The 23496-nt window shown below is 38.3% G+C and overlaps 1 protein-coding gene across 1 annotated transcript; it reads left to right on the forward strand.

Moving 5' to 3' along the window:
* The first annotated feature begins 5585 nt into the window (after positions 1-5585).
* LOC149029174 (coiled-coil protein) lies at positions 5586-19404 on the forward strand. Its single transcript, XM_089140890.1, has 3 exons — positions 5586-5783; positions 5879-6429; positions 18213-19404. The coding sequence occupies exons 1-3, from the start codon at positions 5612-5614 to the stop codon at positions 18453-18455; spliced, it is 966 nt and encodes a 321-aa protein (XP_088997016.1). The 5' UTR covers positions 5586-5611; the 3' UTR covers positions 18456-19404.
* Positions 19405-23496: the final 4092 nt, after the last annotated feature.

Raw genomic sequence — 23496 nt, forward strand, 5'->3', positions numbered from 1 at the left:
TTAATTGCAAGCAAAGCTACCTTTAATGGACAATAATGCAAGGATAATGAATCTTTGAATGGTTTACTTCTGTTGGTTGCCCTCTTCGATGGTGTTTTCAGTAGATACTTTATTGTATGTGCAAAACATCAATCTATTTCATGAATCGTATCATTGCAATCTTGACCATCATATATTTATTGAGGGGAATGGATGGATGGTTTTATTGTCAATGATGTGGGCAATATGAGTTTATCGTTGGTGGATTGGTTGATCTTGATCGAATGGTTTGATCTGTATGTTTTGCTATTAATAATCTAACGACAAATCTATTAAGGCTTTTATAAGGTATTCAATCTTGTTGGTGGGTCATCTATTTCAGGTTTACTTTCATTTTATATAGTCTTATTTAAAGTAGAACAAATGTAACTTTCTGCAGCCCCTAATAAGGCAGTAACCAGTATGACTATACATTTTCTATATGATCACATTTCAGGACCTAAATTTAGATAAGGCACACTCACCTTGTTCAACATGAATGACGATGAGTTGATACTTCTTCTGGTGGCCACAACAATTCTCACAACCATTGAATATATTAGAAGAACATACCTTGAGAGGCAACCATATCGAGTAAATGTATGTTGATCTAATCCATGTATGTTGTCAAGTGGTGACTTGGTTCCTCTTCAATATTCCATCAAAACTAAGTGGTATTGTTTATCAGAGATAGCATTAAGCACCATGACTCTGGGTTCACAGTTTAGAAGTTGCAGATACTGTTTTAATTAGGATGCCCCTAATGTTGCAAACCAACCATTGGTTATGAGGGAGGATACAAAAGTATACCAGGCAATTGGTTGGGTACTTTAGAGGCAAGAATCTCACCTGTCTGTTCTCATGGCTTAACTTCCCTTCTTCTTTTTCAATTATTGTGCCACATTCTTACCTGATCATGTCATTTTTTTCTTCTTCCATACTTGTATATAGGTATGCTTATGCTTTTTCATCTGCGTTGCATAATGTGGGTCATATCTTGTACAAGGACTTCATGATTCAGGTACTGTGACTTCTATTTTCCGTTTGCATAATGTGGGTCAATTTAAAAAAAAAAAAAAAACTAGAACAGAATGCATTTGACTTGAAATTTTATCTAAATTTTAAGCCTCATCTATCTAGCTATTTTATTTACTAGTTTTCCCAATGCAGGATCTCCATCACTTTCAAAAAGATGGATAACAGTAAGCTACCATTCAAGTTCAAGATTGGCAATAGATAATTTGGCTCTTTCTAGATTACAAAGCTCATAGTTGGGTAGCCTAGCAGTTGGCCTTGCTGGAGGGGTCACAAGTTCACCCAGATCCTGCAACAGCCAAAGCCTCATGCATGGGGTGCTCTTTTTCTGTCATTTTTTTAATAAGATCATCTGATCAGAAATCCAACCATTGGTCTATAAATAGATCAGAATTTGAGCTGTTGTAAAACATAGTGGTAGAGAAGGTCCAATTTTGACTCTATGGATCTTTTTTGAATTCTAGCCATCCATTTGTTATCAATTTTGTATTTTTTGAATTTATCAACTTAAGAGTTATGTTTAGCCAGTGTCCAGGTTCGATCTTGGTCTCTTATCATCTTCGTGCTCCTGTGTAACTTGGGGTTGCCTCAAATTATGTATGCACGTTCTCCAGTGAATTCTGGTGCCCTTTCTATGAAGTTACCTTCTTCACCAATTCATTTAATCCCCAATACTCACTAAATGAAATTGAAAACTCAAATGGAAAAACGAAAATGAAATTCAAGGCAAAAATGGATCTATTGATATAGAGATTAACCTTGAAAACAGTTGAAGAGATGGGCATCCTTGTACAATGGTTCAGTCGTATACAGTTGGATAAGGAAAGTTATAAGGACATACATTTAAAGCTTTAAACATCATCATAAATTAAAGGGTTTTGCTTGGTTGATGAAAAGGGTATTTAGCTCATCTAAAAAATTGTAGCTATGGAATTTAAAAAAAAATGAAGGCATAATACAAAACTCATATGAGTTAAACACTACTAAATGATCAAGTGTTTGATTATTTTACCTAGACTTTGATTTCATTTAATTTCACTTCTTTCACTTCTCTGTACACTCGCTATGATGCCAATAACAAAGCATGGACTCTAGATTTATAGCCAATGGCAGGTTGGCTATAAATTGAAAGAGATCCAAGAAGTTGACATTAGCCAGGTGCATGAATGAGATCCTAATTAAACTGGGTATTCGTCAGACCTCTTATCTTCAATTATAGGATCATGCAACATTGGACCCAGTACGTTAAGTTGTTGTTGTTGGTGGTTTGTTTAATTTGGTACTCTCATAAAGTTTTGGTCTTGCCATGTTTTATATTATGTAGTTACACTTATATAAAATTATATATTACCCTTAACAAGGGAAAGAAATTAATCCAAATTAAAGAAAAAAATTGTCATCTCAGTAGCCCTCAACCCAATAATAAATGGTTGTTCAAAGTGATTCAGGTTGAATCTACTCACAGAATCAGAGTAATCAAACAGTTTTTCAAACAGATTTACTTTCAGAATTAGGGTAACCAAACAATTTTTCAGACAGATTCACTTTCAAAATCAGGGTAACCAAATGGTTTTTCGGACTGATTCACTTTTCAGAATCAGGGTAACCAAACAGTTTTTTTTTTTACGAATATGATTCTATAGAACCTAATTCCACAGACTCATGATTCCCTACAGAAGTGGATTTTAGGGAATTGCGGAACCAAACGCCTCCTTAGTAAGCATTGTCATAAGAAAATTAATAATCAATTTTTATATAATTTTTATATAATTATTATATTCTATGTTGGATCGTCCAAGAGAATTTCAAATTTGTATTCTGCATTGAATATTATTTGACTCTTTAGCTTAGCTTATGGTACACTTGAGGTTTCTAGATTAATGACAACAAAGTTTACTGAGGATGATCTTGGATTAACATTTTACCTTTTTCACATATAAGATTTATAGTGCTTAGTTAATTAAATATGATTAGCATGCCCATCTTAGTGCAATACTTCGCGGACATTAACTATGGATACTGCATGATAGCATCTATAAGAAGGATAAATATAGATATAATGTTTGTATTCTATTTTGCAGTTGTGTCTAAGTGTTTTTCTATTTTCTCCTAACAAACTCTCTATTTTTGGTTTTGGGCTTAAATATTAATGAACATTCTTGAGAAATTTCTTTTTGGAAGAGACTTATGATTTTAGTAGAAAAAAAAATTACTCTTGAGATTTCAAAATTATTTGAGTTTGTAAATACTTTGCTAAAGATATCAATTCAAAAGGAAGGATGTTTAGCTTAAAAATATATGTAAAGTATGTTATTTGCACATTAAATGAGACTTATGTATCTAAGACCTAGATTTTGGGAAGCAATAGTTGTGTTCATACTTTTTTTTTTTATGATTTTTTGATTATCCTACTTAAGATCTAAAATATGTTTCCAAAGTGCTTTTTAGGTCTTGGGTATTTTTTATAGCAATTGAAGTTATTAAGTTTAGTTTTGGGATTGGGATGTGCTAATGTACATGGTAAATGTTGCAGCCCACGTTCTTGAAAATTGATCACTTTGGAGAAAACATACAACATTTACTTGTTTCAGTGAGCAACTCCTAATTCGTTCCTTCTGATATGGCGGGCTAGATGTTATTATCTTGCATTAGTTCGATCTAAAAGTTGAAATACAATTAACCATACAAATGAATCAAAACCGACCTCACAACCATGAACACCATTAACAAAAAATAATGGTATGAAAATAAAGATAACAAGAGACCTCAAAGTAAGTACAAATCATTTGCGGTAGAGTTGCATTCTCGGTCTTCAGTTGTTGAAAAGCATTCCTGCAGTTATTCACATAAATTATGGGACGATGTTGTCAAAATCGACAACCATTTAAGTCCATCTCTTCAATAGTACAATGTGAAAACTCAAAGTATGAGTCAAAGAACCAGTTCAAATGCAATGAACATTGTTTGGGCTAATATTGCAAATAAAATGGCTAAAAGGCATAGTATGTCTGAAATACCCTTGTAGATTTGTTCCGCAATTTACTTTCAAATTTGAATATAATGTGTTGTATAATCTTTAAATTTAAGGCTTATCTTAGTGAATAATCTTGTTAGCCAAAATTGATAATATAATAAGGGGAACAAAGAATTAAGAGAAGATCCGGAAAGACAGAACTTGAATCGAAAAAGAAGAATAAAGGAAAACCGTCGAGGCGCGTCAGACGCTTTCCTTAAAACAGATTCGTCCTCTCCACAGTGTGCTTGAGGATTCAACGGACGTCTGTCTCCCAGGATACAACGACGAACAACGATGTACTTAGCACAAAGTATATCGCAACGACGAACTTGACATGTGCCTTCCTTCTATCACCACACGATTCAAACACGAAACCAAACTCGAAGCCAAACTCAAAACAAAACTCACAAACGATTTAAGAAGACTCTTAAATCACACTTAACATTCTTCTTAAATCATAAAAGAAAACACAACACAACCACCATCTTCACCAAGGGGGGATCCCTATTTATAGAGGAATTCTATGTCTCTTTAACTAGCTTGAAAGATGAAAAGCCATAGTCATTATTCCCCAAACTTAATGAATTAAGTTATGGAAATGAAAATCTTTATTAATAACCAAGCTAGAAACGAGAAGTTTCTTGGAAATCAAGAGTCCCAAAACCCTCCATTAATCACAATAGGGAAATGAGAAGTTTGTTGTTAGGAAATAAAAGGTCTCATAACCTCAATTCATGAATTCTCCTTGGGAGATGAAACACCCAATAGTCCATAGATATTCCCATAACCTTCATTCATGACCTCTCTTAGTGCAATGAATCACCAAATAGTCCATTGGTATTCCATGCACATATATCCACAAATTCATTTATTTCCACAAACTCTCCATATGAATGATTTTCATTCACATTCACTCATGCTCAAAGAGCATATTCCAACAAATTTTGTTTAAGAACTTTATTAAATTTAAATTTCACTTTTTTAGGTAAAATTTTATTTTAAAATTTGAATGTGTTGAAAATTCTTTGTAAATTTAAATTTTACTTTAGTTCAAGTATATGGTCATCCTTTGTAGTTAACTATACAATAATGTTATTTTTGTAATTATCAATACTTGTTCAAAATAAAATTCAATCCAGAACAAATTTATCGAACGTGTATTTATTTTGAAAATATTTAAAAGTTATTTTTTAAACATGTTTATCAAACGCTCCAAATTGTTCAAATATTGGTTTAAGTCAAAAATACCAAAAAAATGTTTTCCCGCATTAGAAACTTTTTTTTTTTTAGTCAAAACATTAGAAACATTGTCAAGCGCACCTTGATGAATTATCAATTAGTCCTAGAAAGGAGGCTGTCCGGGAAGTAGCATGTTTAAATTAAAGGGGATTTAAAAGCATTTTCTCGAAGTACAAAGGAGAAACTAGTAATTTTACCAAAATACTAGACGTGTAAGTAATTTTCTCAAAATAAAAACCCGAGAGTAAATTGTAAGCCTTTCGGGCAGAAGAGGCGTAAGCAAGAACCAGGAAGACAGAAGAGATGCAGGAAACGAGGGCTATGAGCAGCTCCGCCATGGAAGCTATAGCGGAGAGGTTATCATCGTTGGAGAACCTCTATTACCCACGCGCAGTCCAAGAAACCGCTGTCGATGCTTCGCAACGAAAATCAATTCTACTGAGCCTCCTCTACAACGACGTTGCCGTCTTCTTAGGTAATTATTAATACCAGATTTTCATATCTCACGATTTTGCTGTTCTTCTAAACCCTAAGTATTATGATTTTGGCTATTCATTTGAATTGATATAGAGCGGTATGGATCGAAACTGACCGGCGAAGAGCTTCAGAGATTTGATGTGTTGAACAACGATTACGAAGTGAATTGGCACTTAAAGCATCTCCGTAGCGTACTTAGTCCCACTACGGAGGAGGTCCGTTCTCGATCAGTGAGAGTGAAGAACCGTAGACTTGCCTATTTGGATAAGCTTATCAGTGACGGGCTCTACTTCTCTGAGGAAGCGATGAGGGAGAGAGAGCCGTATCTGCATCATGAGTATGTGGGGAAGTTTCAGGATCCTATGGGTAGGAGAATGGCTCGTTCTGGGGAACGGTGGTCGGAGACGCTGATGCGGAGGTCGGAAGAAGCTATTTTGGTCTCAAAGATTAGAGGGGAGCAGCAGAGGTTGGGTGTTCCTGAGGAGGAGTGGGTCGGCAATGAAAGAAATGTAGAAATCCAGGAGGAGGAAGAAGAAGAAGAAGAGGAGGAAGAAGAAGAAGAAGAGGAGGAGGACGAGGATGATGAGGAAGAAAAGGGTAATAGGGGGAAGGGAAAGGAGATGGAAACTTCGCATGGTTCGAAGGTAATTTTGAATATTTTACTTTTCCTTCATTCTATAATTGACAAGCTTCACTGTGAATGTCAAATCTTATTGTTCAATCTGTTGCTGACGTCTACTAATGGTAGAAATGATATGAACTAAGAGGATGATTACAGTAAATGAAAGCAGCTACGTATTTGAACATTGTTCAATTTGCACTCAATGTATTTGTCCTGTTACTGTGACCGTTCTGATTATATCTGTCAATGGGGTTCCAACGGTATAGGTTGCTCCGTCATTACAAAAGTGGTCATTGGTTTGTTCTGGACTCTGGAAGCAGCCTCTCTGTGAAAGCAGGGTTAAGGCTCTGTGCATAATGATCCACCCCTGACCCTGCAGTTGTGGGAATCTAATGCACCTGGCACACTGTTGTTTGTAATGGCTGTTCTTCGTCATTTCTGCCACCGGGAATCATTTTAATGTTGCAATGTTTAACCATTTACCATAATAAATTCACTTTCTCGAGCCCTGACCTTGTGCATGGTAGCACAAGCTCCCTCCAAGAACTATCTCAGCATTCAATATGAGTATCCTTCATCTTAGAATGGATAATTGACCCTTGGAATCCCCCTTTCTCAGTAAATGTTATTGACGTGGTTGCCTGCAATGGCTACTAACACTTCCCCTGATCCTCTCAGCCTAGGCAACCTGCTTGTCTCTGTGTCATTCAGCTTTCTCCTCCCATTTTTTTTTTTGTTTTTGGTTCTTCTGTGGGTTGGGGGTTGGGGGTTGGGGTGGTGGTCATAAAAATTTCTGCATTCTCATCTTTTAAATTGACCAATGAAAAGGCTGAGGAATTTCACATTCACATCGGCAGTTAATAATGGTTACATTGTACCCCCCCCCCCCAAAAAAAAAAAAAGAAGAAAAAAAAGAAAAAAGAAAATAATGGTTACAGAATTGTGGTGTGTTCTTCTACCTTCTTCTCCCTGCGTTAGGAACTTGTACTTAGATTCTTCCTTGCTGGATAATTGAGCCTCAGCCTTTCTAAGTTTTCTTGTTTGCTTGGATTTTTCTTTTCCTTCCTCTTTTTACTGAACCTGTAAGAATGTACAAGCAATGTGGACTTAGTCATCCAAATTAATTTGTTACAGAATTTATGGGATGCACACATAATTAACTTTCGGATAATACTTATTGTTTAACTCATATGATCATTTTAACCATACATATAGACTGCAGTATATTGATCAATAGGAGCTTTATGATTCTGCTACTCATATTTGATTATTATCCTTTGTATTTTTGTAGTTCACTCTGTTTTTTATTCCATAATATAACCAGACCAATAGGTTGAAGATTGTAAACAGTCTTACAGGACCCGTGTCACTTCATTAAGGAGGGTTCCTCTTCCTTGTTTTCTTCTAGGGTTCATTTACATACCAGTTGCATCTGGGCCAGCTCTGTAGGTCAATTAGGCCAGGTCAGTGCCATGCCTGACCAGCCTTAGATCTATTTTGACCTGTAAGTCTGTAACAGCAGGACCTGAAGCTGACTAGCTGAGTTTTCCCTGTTTTTAAACTTGCCAAAAAATGATTCAAATTTTGTTGCAACCTAGGTTTCAGGAAACCTAATTCATCCAAAAAAAAAAAAGGTTTCAGGAAATCTAATTATAAGTTGCTGTGGACCCCCAAGTTGCAAATAGCGCAAAGTGAATGAAAAATAGGAATACAGACGGATCTATAAGGGAAATTGGAACAGAAAATATAAAATAAATATGGGATAAGATAGAAGGAAGTTTGAAAAGACAGACTTCTATATAAATAAGAATCACTATGACCTTAAGTGGAACTTCTAGCACTTGATTACCATCAGTGGTGCAGGCAAGCCTTTTGGTTGGGTTAATGTAGGACTATATTTTGACCAACTGCTGGGTGTATTAAAGCCCATCAAACCAGCCTCTTCAAAACTATTGTTTCTGCCTAGAGTGCTTATCAAGCTAGGAGGGAGTTTCCGCTTATTGAATACATTCTGCTCACTAGCTTTGTTTAGCGAGAGGTGATGGTCAGCCTGCTGGTTTTAGGAGTTTGTTCCCAGATATATTTGGAGATGCTGTCCAGCTGTATAGGAAAAGCCTTTTCAAGAATTCTAATGTGCCCATGGCCCTCTTGAGTTTAGGGCCAAAGGGTTATGAATGGAGGATCCCTTCAAAGGAAAGCTGTGTTGGTTTAGGAGTTTATCTATGGTAGTTTATATTTTTTGGGTTCTTGCATGTGGATTTTATTAATGATTAGTATGGAAAAGTATCTAGTTGTTTAGACTGCATATGTAATCAAAACTCTTTACATCTTAACTGATTGAGAGTCAGGTTTGCTTTTATTCTAAGATACTCCTAAAAGATTGATACATGTCTACCATAAGCTGTAATTGGTTTATTATAAATAAGAGTGAGGCTGATTTATACAGTGAGCCATGTTGCATGCACTTGTCAAGGAAGCCATAATGGAAAATATATGAATATGGCTTTATAAACGAGGTAGGGTGATGAGTGGGTTAGGGTTTCTAGGAGGGATTCACTAAAATTTGGGGTTCACCCAGAATCTTCCAGCAAAGTAATTGTCAAATCTAGGTGGGAATTGGGAAGGATAATAATGTTGAATCAAAATGGGGATCTAAATGTAAAAGTTATGAGTTTAACAAGGGATGGATTTTGATAGGGGAAAGGATCTCTTCTACTTCTTCCTTGATCTTCCTTTTCTTCTTGTTTTTCTTTCCTTCATTCTTCTTTCTTTCTTTTTCTTTTCTGTTTTCTGTTTTTCTGTTCTTTCTAATTCTGCTGCAAGGAAGAAGAGACAGAGAGAGGGACCGAGAGAGTTAGGATGGGGGGATTGTATCGTGGGGGAGGGGAGGGGAGGGTAGGGGAAGGGGTGGGGGTGTTGTGGCATCCTAGGGAGGCTGCTGCCTGGGTGCGGCAGCTAAGGGGAGGGGCTGTTAGGGTTGCGCTGAACAGGGGAAGTGAGAGGGGGGCTTGCACGAGGTTGGGAGAGGGGCTGGCCATACCTGAATTGGGGGAGGGAAGCTGCTGTTATGCTGCTGGATTGTTTTCTGAGTCGTGGAAAAGAGAGAGTGAATTGAGAGAATTAAACAACTGCAAGGTCCTACCCAAATAGGACACTGCCACACCTTCCTTGGCCACAATTCTTGAACAATTTTGTGTTAATTCAGACTTCATCAATACAAAGAAAGAATAGGCTATTTATAGATTAGGATCCTGACTGTTAAGTAGGATTCCTTTATAGATTAGGATCCCACCACATTAATCACAACAGTTGAAATAAAATATAAGAGATCTAATGGACCCTAATTGACACATGCTGAAATAAAATTGTAAGTAACTCAAAACTCTAATTGACACATGCTAAACCCTATTTTAAAACTCAAATTGACATATGCTGGATTTAAAAGGAACTAAAGACTCAAGGACTTACTCGACTTAAACTAGATTTCCTAACTAACTGAAACTCTTTAACAAATATAAGAATAAAATTCTGAAAAATAAACCAGCAACTAAATTAGGGCTGAAGTGACCAAATTATCCCTCCTAGAGGGTTTGGCCAGCCCTAGAGGGGCTCACTTTAGGGTTCCGGCCAAGGGGGGTCAACCCTTTTCACATCACAGGGTGTCTTTGGCCTTATTGAGGAAGCATAATGCCCTTTTTCTCTGCAGATAAATTTTAGGAACCTAAGTTAATCCAAGTGTCATTTCTTGCTTCATTATATTTTTTTTACCTATAATTTAGGATGGAAGTTTGGATAACTGCTCCTGACTTATTGAGCTAGTCCCTTCCCGATCTTTTCTCTTTTTCTTACTCTCTCTAACTACTTAACCAACTTAAAACAATAATTGGAACTCCCAATAAACGTGCCCCTAACTACTCCGTTCTATTATTCCTTCCTTTCACATAACAATCCATCCGCCTAAAATTCAGTCTTGTCATGAAGATCAATTGTAGGCAACGAAATCTCATGGCTTTTAAACCCTCCAAGTTGCTTCAGCTGATAAGACCACAATTGATTCCTAAAACCACAACAGAAAACAGTACACATTGATGAATTCCTAAACCTACAATTTGTGACATGATGCCTCTCTTTATACCAATTGTTACGTGTTTCAGTGTTTGACTAGTACTCCAAAACCTTTCAATCCATCTCATATTAGTTTACTAGATTGAGCCCCATTAGGCACATAACAAATCATTTGATGAAATTGAGTTTGGTTTTGAGCCCAAGGTATGCGCTTGAGATGTTGATGCAGTTGACAGTTCCAATACTAAAAAAGATCCTTCCCTCAGAAAACCACCTAAACTAATACATGAATGGGTTGAGCCTTCATTTGTTAGCTTACCTAGCACCTAAAAAATGGGTACATGAGTTTAGTACGAAAATCCACATATTATTTTTTATTAGTAGTATTCTCAGTGGTAATCATGTAATTACTTTCAACTTTGAGTCAATGTTATGGTTGTCCTTCTAGATACCAGTCAGCTTTATTTTTATTTAATAATGATTCAGTTTTTTAAGATATGCAACACAACCCATGATTCAGGCTGGTTAAGTCTTCTAATAAGAGTTGTTAATTAGTTAGAAGTTGTTGAGTCATATTAGGAGTTCAATTTCCACAAGGATTTGACTCTTTTTATATTGTACTTCTTTATTTGAAGTGCCCAGTTGTGGACGTAATAGTTGGAGAGTGAAAATTAATAGAATTTGTTATTTATGAGCTGTTGAAGTTGCTGGCTATTTTCTTTCTGGGAGAGTTCAAACAAGATGGAGTTGGCTTCATTTTCACATGCTCTGGCCCATCCACACTGCTTGGCAGTGTCCTGCATAATTAACGAAGCAGGAAACCTTGGAGGTTTGCCTAGGCAGTTAACTACTTAAGGTCTTGAAGATCTTCTTCCCCTTTCTGTTTTTATTTTTTATTTTCTGAGATGAAAGTCAAATCCACCATCAATCCTGCAACTTTTTTTCCCTTAGTTTTGTGTTTTTTGAAGGCCTATTTTCCCTTCTAAAAGTGGCTGAAAGTCATCGTGCCCATCCCCCTTAATGTTTAAAATTCTGGTTAAATTCATATGCCAATACAGCCCCCAAAAGTCATAAATCTGTTCAGGCTAAGAAACTGCAACTGCAGATTGGTCCATATTTGATCAGTTGAGCCCCCCTTCTTTTTTTTTCAGGAACACAGCCCCTATTGGCCTCCATCCGTTTGATTCAAATTTCTGCTAATAATTCTGCTAGCCCCTTTGACTTAGGATTCTTATATTGGCTCAAGATAACTCCTAATTTTTTTAGGAGTTCTCTGTTGAATCCTAAATTGACGGCAGTCCTTTAGTAACCTCTACAGTTGCCATTCCGAAAGCCACTTCCCCATTGCAACCCTGCAAAGCCCTAAATAAGCCTTGGTGGTCCCTACTTTGAAGGTTCGAATTTTCCTTGCCTGGTTCTGTTTTTTCAGTTTACGGGCAGCATTGGCCGTTATTTGAAGCTCTCATTCAAGGCTACATCAGATGTAGCGAGGGTGAGAACTGAGAGAGAGTGGGACTGAGTGGCTGAGAGGCCTGGGAGAGAGTGCGAGGCTCACTCCCAAATTATCTGCAAACCCAGCACTCATAGAAATGCTAGCAAACCTGTGAATCTAGCAAGTCACACAAAATATAGCACTTTGTACACACAGCTAATGATAACACATCCAAGAAACAGACCAAAATTTCTTTGTATAATAGAATAGGGTCTTGGTATAATTGGTTTTAGTCATTCTTTATTATGTTATCAATCCATATACATGATTGATGCTCTATCAATAGAGAAAAGCTTTTGCCGTTCATACCAAGTTAATGTTTCTATCCTCTCCCAAGAAGACTACAGATCTGGAAAACCCTGAAAATGTACGATGGAGTAATTCTAGAAAGCCCATGTCATCATTTGCCATTCAGTTTGTGAGTTGGTGGGTTACTGTCCAAATGTGCACTTAGACCATATAGTCTCTATGAATTCTCTGGAGTGAATTTCAATTTGGGAAATGAAACAAGAGCTACTCAAGAGATGAGAATTCTAAAATGGTATACCCACACGGTGTGGAGAAGAAGAGGATTGAGGAAGCTTGAGTGGTAGTACTTGCAGCGGAGGAAGATTGGACACAATTGGAGTTGAATGGGCCATGGCAGAACCGAAATCTCTGTGATTTCTGCATTGAGTTGATGACATTTTTGTGCTGTAGAGCTGATGCTGCAAAACTCTGCTTCTGCTGCGACTGTGAAATCCACTCTTTGGAACCCGTTTTTCTGGAAGTACAGTTTCCCCCAGCTTTTTGATGCCTGCAATGGAACCCAGTTTCTATTCTCTATTCAACGGAGAGTCTTCTCTGTCAGAACTCAGGTTGGACCACTCGTGGTGAGGGGAATTTAATCCTGGGGTTTTAATGGTGGGTGGGGCCTTCTAAACTAAAACCATCTGTTTGGAGAGTTGAGCTCATCCCTTGCAGGTTCATGGCAGAAGAGCAAGGTGAGATGAGAGACTTGGTAGCAATGATGGAAGGTGAGGGCTTTGAATTTTAGCATGTAGGGGTGAAAGGGTTAAATTACACCAATGAAGGGTGTGGCCATTTAGGAATGTTTGGCTTCAACCAACAGTTAAAATTTAACAAACAGGGCCACCACAGAATAGTTTAGGGGAGTTGCATGTAAAAGTCAACAATGGGCGGGTTGCATGTTAAAGGTTCCAAATACAAGGGTGCATGTAATTTGCTCAAAAAACAGCCCTTGTCGAGAATTCCATTTGTGGAACTGATGTATCCTAGGTTGGGCTCCCCAAAAATTGGGCCCAAAAATCAAACCCAACAAGGCATTTGAGGCTGGCGGAATACCCTAGGGGTATTTTGGTCATTTTTCAAGCCCTCTTTTGGGCTGAATATGGGTCTTGATAGAATCTCTTTGATCCAAGGGTTAGGGATCTATCTTTGTTTTTCTATTGAATCAGTAGTTTAAGAGTTGCAGTCTGCTCTAGAGTTGTTAGGATCGGATTCCTTAATTTAAGGAACCTTATCTTAAATTAGTTCTATTTTAGTTGGTCCTTGTTTGTTTAAATTATCAAGAGTTTAATTTAAGTAAGAGTCCATCTAAGGTGGTAGTATCCTAAACTATGAAGGAGACCACCTTGAGTCCAATCCCCTATTAGTTATGAGTCCAAGTTCAATAGTTAGTCAACAGTGGGATGCTTACCACTTGAGGAATCCTAAGTCGAGTCAAAGAGTCTTGTATTCAGGCTATAATAGCCTTTTAATTCTGAGTGAAGTAGGTTAGTTGATTTGAGTTAAACAAAGGCTTGGGCTGTGGGGAAGGAAACCATTACGGCTTGGGCTGCAGAGTAAATCTGAAGTTTAGAAGTTCTAGCGGTAATATCATCTTCTTCAAAGCATTCCAGTAGCATTAATTCAAGTAATCAAGCATCTTCAGGCTTACGTCAGCAGAATTCCAGCAAAGCACCCACTCACAAGTAAGTCCAAGGCATGCCCAACCCCTTCAAGCATCTCCAGCCCTTTTTCCCAAACCCTATAAGTCAATCCCCGTCTCCTTCTTCCCATGTTTTCAGATCCCACCCCAACTGGGACTCCCTTATTCTAGCCCCAAAACACCACATGATACCCTCTTTAGGATTGCCCAAGCCTGCTGAACCAAGAGCTAACCTCTGTTAGTCCAAACACTGCCTTTTTTGTTGAGTGTTGAAAATTTTCTGCACTTCATCTTCTTCCTTGAGAAGTTGCAGAATTTTGAACTTAAGAAAATTCTCTAACCTTCATACCTCAGCCCCTACCCCCTCTAAACAGTCCCTAAACTACAGTAACAGAGATATTACCAGATCTGAACAGCAGGAAACCCCCCCCCCCCCACCCCAAACCCTAACCCTAGCCAAAGCCTAATTCACCTAGGATTTGTGCTTGAAATCTGAAATTTGGAATCTGGAATCCTATACAATTTCAGATCTGAAATAACAATCCCAGCAGCATTATTGGCCTCTAGAACCATTGGCCGAAACACCTAAAGCCCTTAATTGTGAGCTGGTTCTACCTTAGAAGATCCTGAAATCTAACTGTAAACCCTGGGTTACATTAGGAACTCAAGAATAAATCCAAAAGTGGATATCTTTTGGTGGACCTAGGTGGACTTCTAAGGTAGGCTTTAGTGGGGTCGCTAGCAGTTGAAGCTGTATTTTATTTTCTGTTTGTCTTTTTTCTCTTAATTTTTACTTCGTTCTCTCATCAACATCGTCTTAACCTCCCTTCTTACAGAGAGTTAAAGTTTGATTGAGAGAGAACTCGATTGAGAGAGAATTCTTCCACACTCCAAATCGTGAGTGGAAGAGGTATTTATATTATTATAACTACAACTTGAACATTTGAATTTGAATTACAACTTGAATACAATCAGAACTTTGCGACTTGTTGACAATTTAACCATAATTCACGCTCTTCTTGATCAGTTGGAGATAAGATTAGTTGAGGATAAAGTTGGCTACGGTGGATTTGTATTGAATTTGAATTCGATTTCGGAGAACCTTTACACAGAGCTGAAGCCGAACTGTGGTTAGGTAACCCCTCATCTTCCCTACCTTGCAACCCTTCTATCCTCATGCTTCTACATGACATGATTATAACCTGGTTGTCTTCCAGATTAGCTGTTGTAACCAGGGTTGGGCCCAAAAACCAGACCCAAAAAGGCAATTAAAGCTGGCCGAATACTCCTGGGGTATTTTGGTCATTTTTCAAGCCTCCTTTTGGGGCTCAATATGGGTCTTGGCTGAATCCCCTCAATCCAATTTCTGGGACCTACTTTTATTTTTCAGTTTGAGTCAGCATCTTGATAGTTATGGTCCTTTTAAAGTTGTATTTAGTTAGTTAATTGTGGATAAGATTCCTTATCTTGAGAGGATCTTATCTTTTAGAGTTTCTTTTCACTTGGAAGTTGTTTAGTCAAGTGTCCTAACAAGATTCCAATCTAAGGGTTGTGGTCTTGTGGTAATTGGATTTTTTTTGAGCGTGGTAGTCTAGTGTTGGGATCCTCATCTATTAAAGATTCCCAACCTCAGTCAAAGTCTTTTATTTTAGGCTATGGTCTCTTCTTGCATTGTAATTTTCAGCTTGAGTTTTGAATGAAAATTGATTGAAGAATTGACTGGGAGAGTAGTGGGAGCCCTAGGGGTATAACCTGCGGCTGGTTTTGAGCTATTTTTTCTGTTCTCTCTTTTTCTTCAAGTACTTAAGCAACAATTCCAGCAAACCTTCTCAGCATACAAGTACTGGCCTTCCCCCACCCCTTCCCTCTCCTGCGCAACGATTCCCATTCCCCATCCCTACTGCCGCACCAAACCAGCAGCCCCTCTACCTCCCACAAGCCGTAGAATCCCTTTCCTCCTTTTCCCCCTAGCACCTGCAAGCTCCCTTCCCCTTCTTCCCTCCCAAGGTGGCCTAATCCCAACCCCTTTAGGGAGCCTTGATTCCCAGTCCCTTTGTCACCCCTTTCCCTTCCCTTAGAATTGCTGGAGGCCTAGAGTCAAGTCCTAACCTTATTTTCTGCAAGTCTGTTTTCTTTCAGTGACTTAAAAAATTCCTCACTTCATCTTCAACCTTGAGAAGTTGCAGAAATTTTGAATTGTTCAGTTCTTTCATCAGTTCCTACTCTGATAGATAGAATAAGACAAGGCATAATTCTGCCATTACAGAACAAGTAGGACTGAGCCCTCTTCCAACCCTAACCGAAACCCTAAACTTGCCCTAAAAACACTAGCTGAAACACCCCAAACCCTAGTTTTGTACTGGTTCCAACCTAAGAAGATCCTGAAGATCCAACCCAAAACCCTGGGTTACATTATTGATCCTGTGAGAATCCCCCTCCCCCCTTACTGGAGATGGTTCTTCAACTAGCATCTACATTAGTCAAACCGTAGGATACCAGATTTTTATGTGAAACTAGAATGTGATTCAAAATAGAGATCTATCTTCAAGGATGATCAGGCGAATTGAACTTCTGGGGTTAAGTAGTTGACATGTAGGGCGCACTTGAATCTGCTTTGATGCTAGCCTTTTCAGTGTGTTGAATTTCCTTGAAATGGAATTGACATGGTGATGCCTCTCAAGTCAAATTACTATAATGATGAAACAAGTGGCCTCCCAAAGATTCTCAATGATGCAAAAGCGATATATTTTTAATCGTTAAATGACTTGTTTATAGCCAAAAGAGAGCAGTTAAAAGTTAAAGCCCCAAAAGTCATTAAAAATCCTACTGGTTCGCCTGTTCTTGAACCACTGAGGCCAGTTGAAAAGAGAGATTGAAAACTTAGCTGTTGGGGAACCAGCTTGATACCAAAATATCCAGTCTGATGCCGCAATGTAGATTCATCACCCACATAGGCTTGTTTTCGTAAAACAAGTCATAGGGTTGGGTTCTATACATGTGGGCCTTCCCATGGTTTTTTATGTAATAGGCCACCTTTATGGACCTAAGATTTGGATAATTAAATTTTATAGGGAGTTCTTTCATGTATTTTAAATTGAACCGATTTTGCTGATCTGAACCAGTGGTTCAATTTTTAGTTGTTATAGGTCTTCGTCTTTCTTTTCTGAACCCTTTCCAACACCATGGTCGTTGCTTTGTTAACTATATCAAGGATACTCCATTTTTTGCTTGGGTAATATTTCCTTTATTAAGTGTTCAGCGGGGTTATATTAGGAGTTTATCTTGAGTCTATTTCAGTTTGCTAGTCAATTCCAGTTAACTAATATGTCGAGGATTGGGTTAAGTCTTTCCTTTTTGGTGTAGGACATGACTTTTTTTTATTAAGTTAAAGCTTTTTGCTGTCTGCTCTTATTCTTTGGCGAGATTTTGTGTTTTTTTTGTTTTATCAAAGATACTGGGAATTATGTTTTTTGTTTGGCTCCTAGTTGATCACCTATCAATCTAGGACTACATCATAGCCAGTTAGGACCCACCAGTTGGACCAGTTTACAAACCAGTGGAGCCTATGGGAAACAGTGAACATTTGCCTAGTTGATCAGATCAGCAAACTGGTTCCTGGACTGTTCAGACCAGTTGATGTTATTTCACCCCTCCTTTACCTAGTTTGGTTTGGGGCTTTTGCGCCAAGCGTCTTCCGACTTAATTTTGGCCTTTTTACGGGACCTATTGAAGTCTACACTCTTGTATGTATTTAAGAATGCAATGCAAGTATGCAAATGTTTTAGCCTTTCTTTCATCCTTTGCATTTGCACTATTAACTTGAAACGTGGAGCTCGAGTGGCCGGCGAGCAAAACAAGATGCCTGACTGTCAAATGGAACCATTTACAAGAATCTCCTTGTGTATTACCAGGTACTGCACCTGTCGCACTTCTTGTAGGGCTCAATGGGCCCACTGCAGTAGTAGAGTCTTTCATTCCTCGTCTAAACCTGAGGAATCACTCATCAAGATTCATCACCTAGAAGAACCCAACCTTTGATCCTGAGCAATACTCTTTAACTCCTTAAGGCATCTATTTGCAATGATTGTTAGAACTTTTGTATTTGTTTTTCTTCCCTCCCCCCCCCCCTTGGGGATTAAAAAAGGGAGGTGTTTGGGGGGGGGGGGGTGCTAGTGTTTTGTGGTGGAAGGGGTTTGGTATTGTTAGACATGCTCTGCTCATGCTACATTACGATTCCAGCAGCATTGTTCTTGAATCTGGGGATTGATATTTGATCATTATATTGTCTGGTAATTGTAGTCTTTCTGTGGAATGACAGGCATCCAATGCTGTGCAGCAAACTGTCAAGGAGCCACTTGAGGAATCACCTGTATCTGCTGCAGAAATGCAAGATCAGATGGAGCAATTCATCCACATAATGCAACAGAAGTTTTTGTCAGGGGAAGACTCTCAACATTTAGACTATTCTAAAATAGATGATGATGAGACACTAGACGATCACTGGATGAGGGAGGCTAATCTTGATGCTGAGGAAAAATATTTTGCTGAGGATGATGAATAACAGACAACCTTCAGGATACCAGTTTGAGGCTTCATGATTAGCTGACTGTATATAGCTAGAGTTGATTTTCTCTTTTAACAAAATCTTCTTTTGGCTCCCTTAGACTTCTTCACCCACCCCCACCCAAAAAAAAAATTGCAAAAGAATTTGTAACTAATCCTGTGTGTTCTGTGTTCATATACTGGTGCCTGTAGTTAAAAATAATCAGTTTGATGATGATAGAGAGAGAAACTAGTTGCTTTTGAGCCTGCTAAGAGTTGGTTGATGGCTTCTAGCGCAATAGGGAATGTTAGCATATAAAAACAACATCTGGTACAGCCTAGATGGCTTATCGATGCTAGTGCTTGGCTCTCTTTTTGATTTGATCAAATGCTCTCCCCAACAGGGACGGATAAAGATGAACGCTGATGGTTCTCATATAAGTGAATTTGATAGCCTCGGGCGTCGGTGGCATCACCAGAGATCACGAAGGGAAAATGATCTTCTGCTTAAAGCTCTGTAAATCTTAACCCACTAGTTTTTGAAGACTTTTAACGGTGCAGCAGCTCTACGTTGGGCTTCTGATCGTCCTCACTTCTCAAAGGTAATCAATGAAGGAGACAATCTCAATGTGATATAATTCAACGGCGAGTGCAATTAACAAGCTTAGCGCGGCTCAGGTTTTCCTTACAGGATCTTATTCTTCTCTTTGCAGAGATCTGTTTTTTTTTTTTTTTTTGGTAAATTACAGAGATCTGTTTAATCACATCTTTTTTCTGTATAGTTTTAATCATACCTTAAGAGAGGGTGATACTTTTGCAGACTGTCTTGTGTCATATGCTTCAGAAAGATCAATGACCATCGATGTGAAACTGTGTTCATGAAGACTTCTGGCAGTCGATAAAGTTATTTTGTTTTTCTTTATTTTCATTTGTTACCCTTGGGGATTTTACATTACTGTATAAGAGAATGAAGGCATCAAAATATTTCTCTCAGAAGAATTGTTGTGGTAAGTGTGTATGAAAATTATCCGATCCCCTTCCTCATATTCTGCTTGTACCGAAGCGTTTTCTTTTATACGAATAAAAAGGTTAACATTAATTTAGAAGCAATTACATAAGTAGGATTGTAGGTTCATATCTTCATAGCCTACATCCGTTACCAAAAAAGCCATATTTGTGAAGCATTGTTGGAGCTCAGGGGATGGGAAAACATCAAAGCTAATTGCTAATGTTCTGTTAGCTACATTTAATAATTTGTCTATTACAGACAAATGCCAAAATGTTGTTGTTGGTTTAGGTAGGAGTTGTGCTAGTAACTCCAAGTTACTCCAAACCATATTTGCTTGGATTCCAAGATTATCCGCAGCTTTGATTCCATTGAGCAGTCCCACAAGTATTCCTTCTAGTGTGTCATTAGAGTTAATCTTGCTAAAATTGATGGAGATTATATGTCCATCGGCTGCTATCCCCATGCTCCATCCCACGACGTTCACCCGTTTGTTAAGAACCCCTGTACACATTAAAACTACATTAGTCAAACGTGGCATATTGTTACATATGCTATCAACCACCCATGTTGTTTCACCCATACTGTTGGTTGAGCTAATTGATGGGTTGTTTGTTTCATAACCACCAGTATTTTTTTGTGAAGATCTAACCCACAAATTAATGCTAAACATAATTTTGTTTGGGTCAGTCATTTTATTTGAGAATATCATTGAGTTCCTCGCATGCCATAAGAAATAACAAGTAATTATGAAATTAGAGAAAAACCAATTTGCAGATGCCCTATCAAGTTGACGTTGAATATTTTGACACATACTTAATATCGAAGTATAACTCCAATATTCCGTTCTTAAACCTAATGGCCCAGCTACATGGATTCTCTTTGACCAATCACATGAGATCAAGATATGCCAGCTAGTTTCAATTTTTAGTCCACACATTGCACACTCAGGTTTGATGTTGTTTCAGTGGGCTAACTTGGCTCTAATGGGTAGTCCATTATGTAATACCCTCCAGAAAAAGGCCAGAAATTTGGGATGGATTGGGATCTTCCACATAAACTTCCACCATGCCTCGTTCAATCGAGTCATAGGTGTTGATCTATCATTTGCAATTGCTCGAATTGCAGATTTGACTGTAAATTCACTATTTTGGGATAATCTGGATATCCAGATGTCATCCCGATCAGTCAAAGAGAGCTGTTGAAAAATATTGGAAATGGGGTTAGTGGAGATCAGAGACACTTCCCTTTCCAGAATTTGTGGATGATTGTATGCTTCTTCAACCGTAATGTGCCGTTGCTTCATTGTTAGATTGTGTTGAGTTGAGTCTATCATTCCTTGAAGTGGTGACCATGGGTCAAACCAGAAAGAGGTTTGTCTTCCATTGCCTACTTTCCTGCACACCAGTTTTTTAAGTTGTGGAAGTATACTTGAGATACTGTTCCATGTCCATGACCCCCTTTTTTTGGCAACTTTTGGGTCGAAAATGGACGAATTTTTGAAGTACCTAGCCTTCAAGATTCTGACCCATAAAGCTTGTGGCTGCGTCAACAGTCGCCATCCCTATTTGAGTAATAATGCTTTGTTGTAATCTTCCAGTTTCTTGAATCCCAGGCCCCCTTCATGTTTTGGTTGACAGCACTTATCCCAAGAGATCAAATTAAGCTGTCTTTGTTTGCCAGGTTTGCCATTCCATAATTTTCTGCAGATGTCGTCAATTTTTGCACACATTGACTTTGGATACCTTATAAATTGCATTTGATACAGGGCCATTGATTGGATGGCAGATTGCATGAGAATCCCTCTTCCCGCAAATGTTAGATTATTTGCTTTCCATCCTGCCATTTTGGTTGCCATCCACGCCAGGACAAGTTGAAGTAGCCTTGATTTTCCTCTTCCGACAAGCAATGTTGTTCCCAAGTATGTAGCTTCCTTATTGATTTCCGGAACTTGCAAAATGTTCATTAATCTATGTCTATCTGTAATAGATACACTTCGACTAAAGAACACTCCACTTTTGTCGAAGTTAATTTCTTGACCTGTCAAGTTAGAGAACAGTTCTAATATGGCTTTTAGTGCTAGAACTTCTTCTGTGTCTGCTTTACAGAATAGAAAGGTATCATCAGCAAAGAACAGATGTGAAATTTCTGGTGCTCCGCATCCCAATTTGATACCACTTAAAAGGTTGAGATCCCTGTATTCATTAAGTAAACGAGATAAGACTTCCATAATCAAAAGGAACAGGTAAGGACTTAAAGGACATCCTTGTCTCAATCCTCGTCCTCCTTCAAATAAAAAATATGGAGATCCATTTAACTTAATTGAGAAAGAGGGTGAAGAAATGAGTGCTTTAACCAGGGAACACCATTTGTCATCAAACCCAAGGAAATGAAAGAGCTTTAGAATGATGTTTCTATCCGCTCTATCATAAGCTTTAGACATATCAAGCTTAAGAGCAAGGAAACCCTTCTTTGATCTAGAGTTTTTCATAAAGTGGAAAATCTCATGAGCAATGAAAACATTATCCGTAATTTGTCGGTTTGCTACAAAGGCTCCTTGATTAGGTGAAATAAAACTGGGAAGAAGTGGTTTCAATCTTTTGGCCAAAATTTTAGCTATGATTTTATAGGACACATTACATAGACTAATAGGCCGGAAATCAGAAACTTCCCTCAGATCCGCCTTTTTAGGAATAAAGCACAACAAGGTATGATTTATGCCAGAAGGTAGTGCTTCATTTAAAAAAAAGTTTTTAACAAAATCACACACCTCACCATTGACTAAGTCCCAGAATTTATGGAAGAAAAACGCATTGAACCCATCAACTCCTAGGGCCTTAAAAGGACCTAGGGAGAACACTGCATCTTTTATCTCTTGAAGTTTCGGGATCAATGCCATTCCTCTTACATCTTCCTGAATCGATGGGAAGAGGCATCTAGCAAACTCAGGGTCCAGGGGGTTCGTGCATTGATATAAATTCTTCATATATTTCGCAAAAACCCCCGCTACAGCCATGGGATTAGAATAACAAATTCCATTATCCCAAATGGTGTCAATTTTCCTTTGATGGAGATTTATTTTGGTTGATAAATGATAAAATCGCGTATTACGATCACCATCCAAGATATACTTTCCCCTAGATTTCTGAAACCAAAACATCTCTTCTCCATTCAAGGCCCATTCCAAGTGTTGTTTTTTTTGTTGGATCAAACTCCAATCCGGAATCCTCTCATTCTCCAACACCTCAATTTCCAAAGAAATTTTATGAAACAAATTATCCACTCTACCAAAGACAGATGAGTTCCAGTTTTTCAAAAATCGGGAAAGATTTGCTAATCTTCCCGGAAGAGAAAAACCCATGTTTTCTTCCCAGGCCGACTGGCAATCAAAGAGAAAATTAGGGTGAGAAAACCAGGCATTTTGAAAATGAAAGAGTTTCTTTACAAAACCTAATTTACGGATTGGTTCCAAAATTAAGGGATTGTGATCAGAGCCTGTCGCAGGTAACTTATTTATTCTAGGATTGGGAAACGTTCTGACCCAAGAGGGGGAACAGAAGACTCTATCTAATTTTTCCCTAACAAGCTTAGGTGGAGCTTGTCTATTAGTCCACGTGAAGGGACACCCTGGAGGTGCCAATTCCAGCAGTTGTTCATTCATCAGAATTTTCCGCAAAGAGGACTGAGCACCCGAGGATTTGAAAGTGCCTCCCAGCTTCTCCTCCTTTTTGAGAAGCTCATTAAAGTCACCCATTAGAATGAAAGGGTCATGGAGAGTTTGTAGCACGGCTCCTAACTCAATCCAAAAGAGCTTTCGGTCCTTACATTGGGGGGGGGGGGGGGGGCATAGACGAATTTAATCACCACAAAGTAGGACCCCAGCTAAAATCTTAAAAAGATCGAAGATAGATCATAGTGAATTAATTGTGTTTGAAAACCAGGATTGGCTAACACAATCAATCCATCCTTCAACCCTTTAGTCCCCCTACTGTCAATATGCTTAACAATATTAAATCCAGTGAAGAGCCTATTTTTTTCCATCACTAGTCTCAGA

The sequence above is a fragment of the Hakea prostrata genome, chromosome 1 (assembly GCF_041222555.1).
Source record: "Hakea prostrata isolate BN-2017 chromosome 1, UWA_Hpros_2, whole genome shotgun sequence".
In the NCBI taxonomy this organism is placed as follows: Eukaryota; Viridiplantae; Streptophyta; class Magnoliopsida; order Proteales; family Proteaceae; genus Hakea; species Hakea prostrata.

Bases quoted from the DNA above. Each gene is read 5' to 3' on its own strand.
- LOC149029174 (XM_089140890.1), top strand. From the start codon at position 5,612: ATGCAGGAAACGAGGGCTATGAGCAGCTCCGCCATGGAAGCTATAGCG. The intron at 5,784-5,878 runs GTAATTATTAAT...GAATTGATATAG, and splicing joins CGACGTTGCCGTCTTCTTAG to AGCGGTATGGATCGAAACTG. The intron at 6,430-18,212 runs GTAATTTTGAAT...GTGGAATGACAG, and splicing joins AAACTTCGCATGGTTCGAAG to GCATCCAATGCTGTGCAGCA.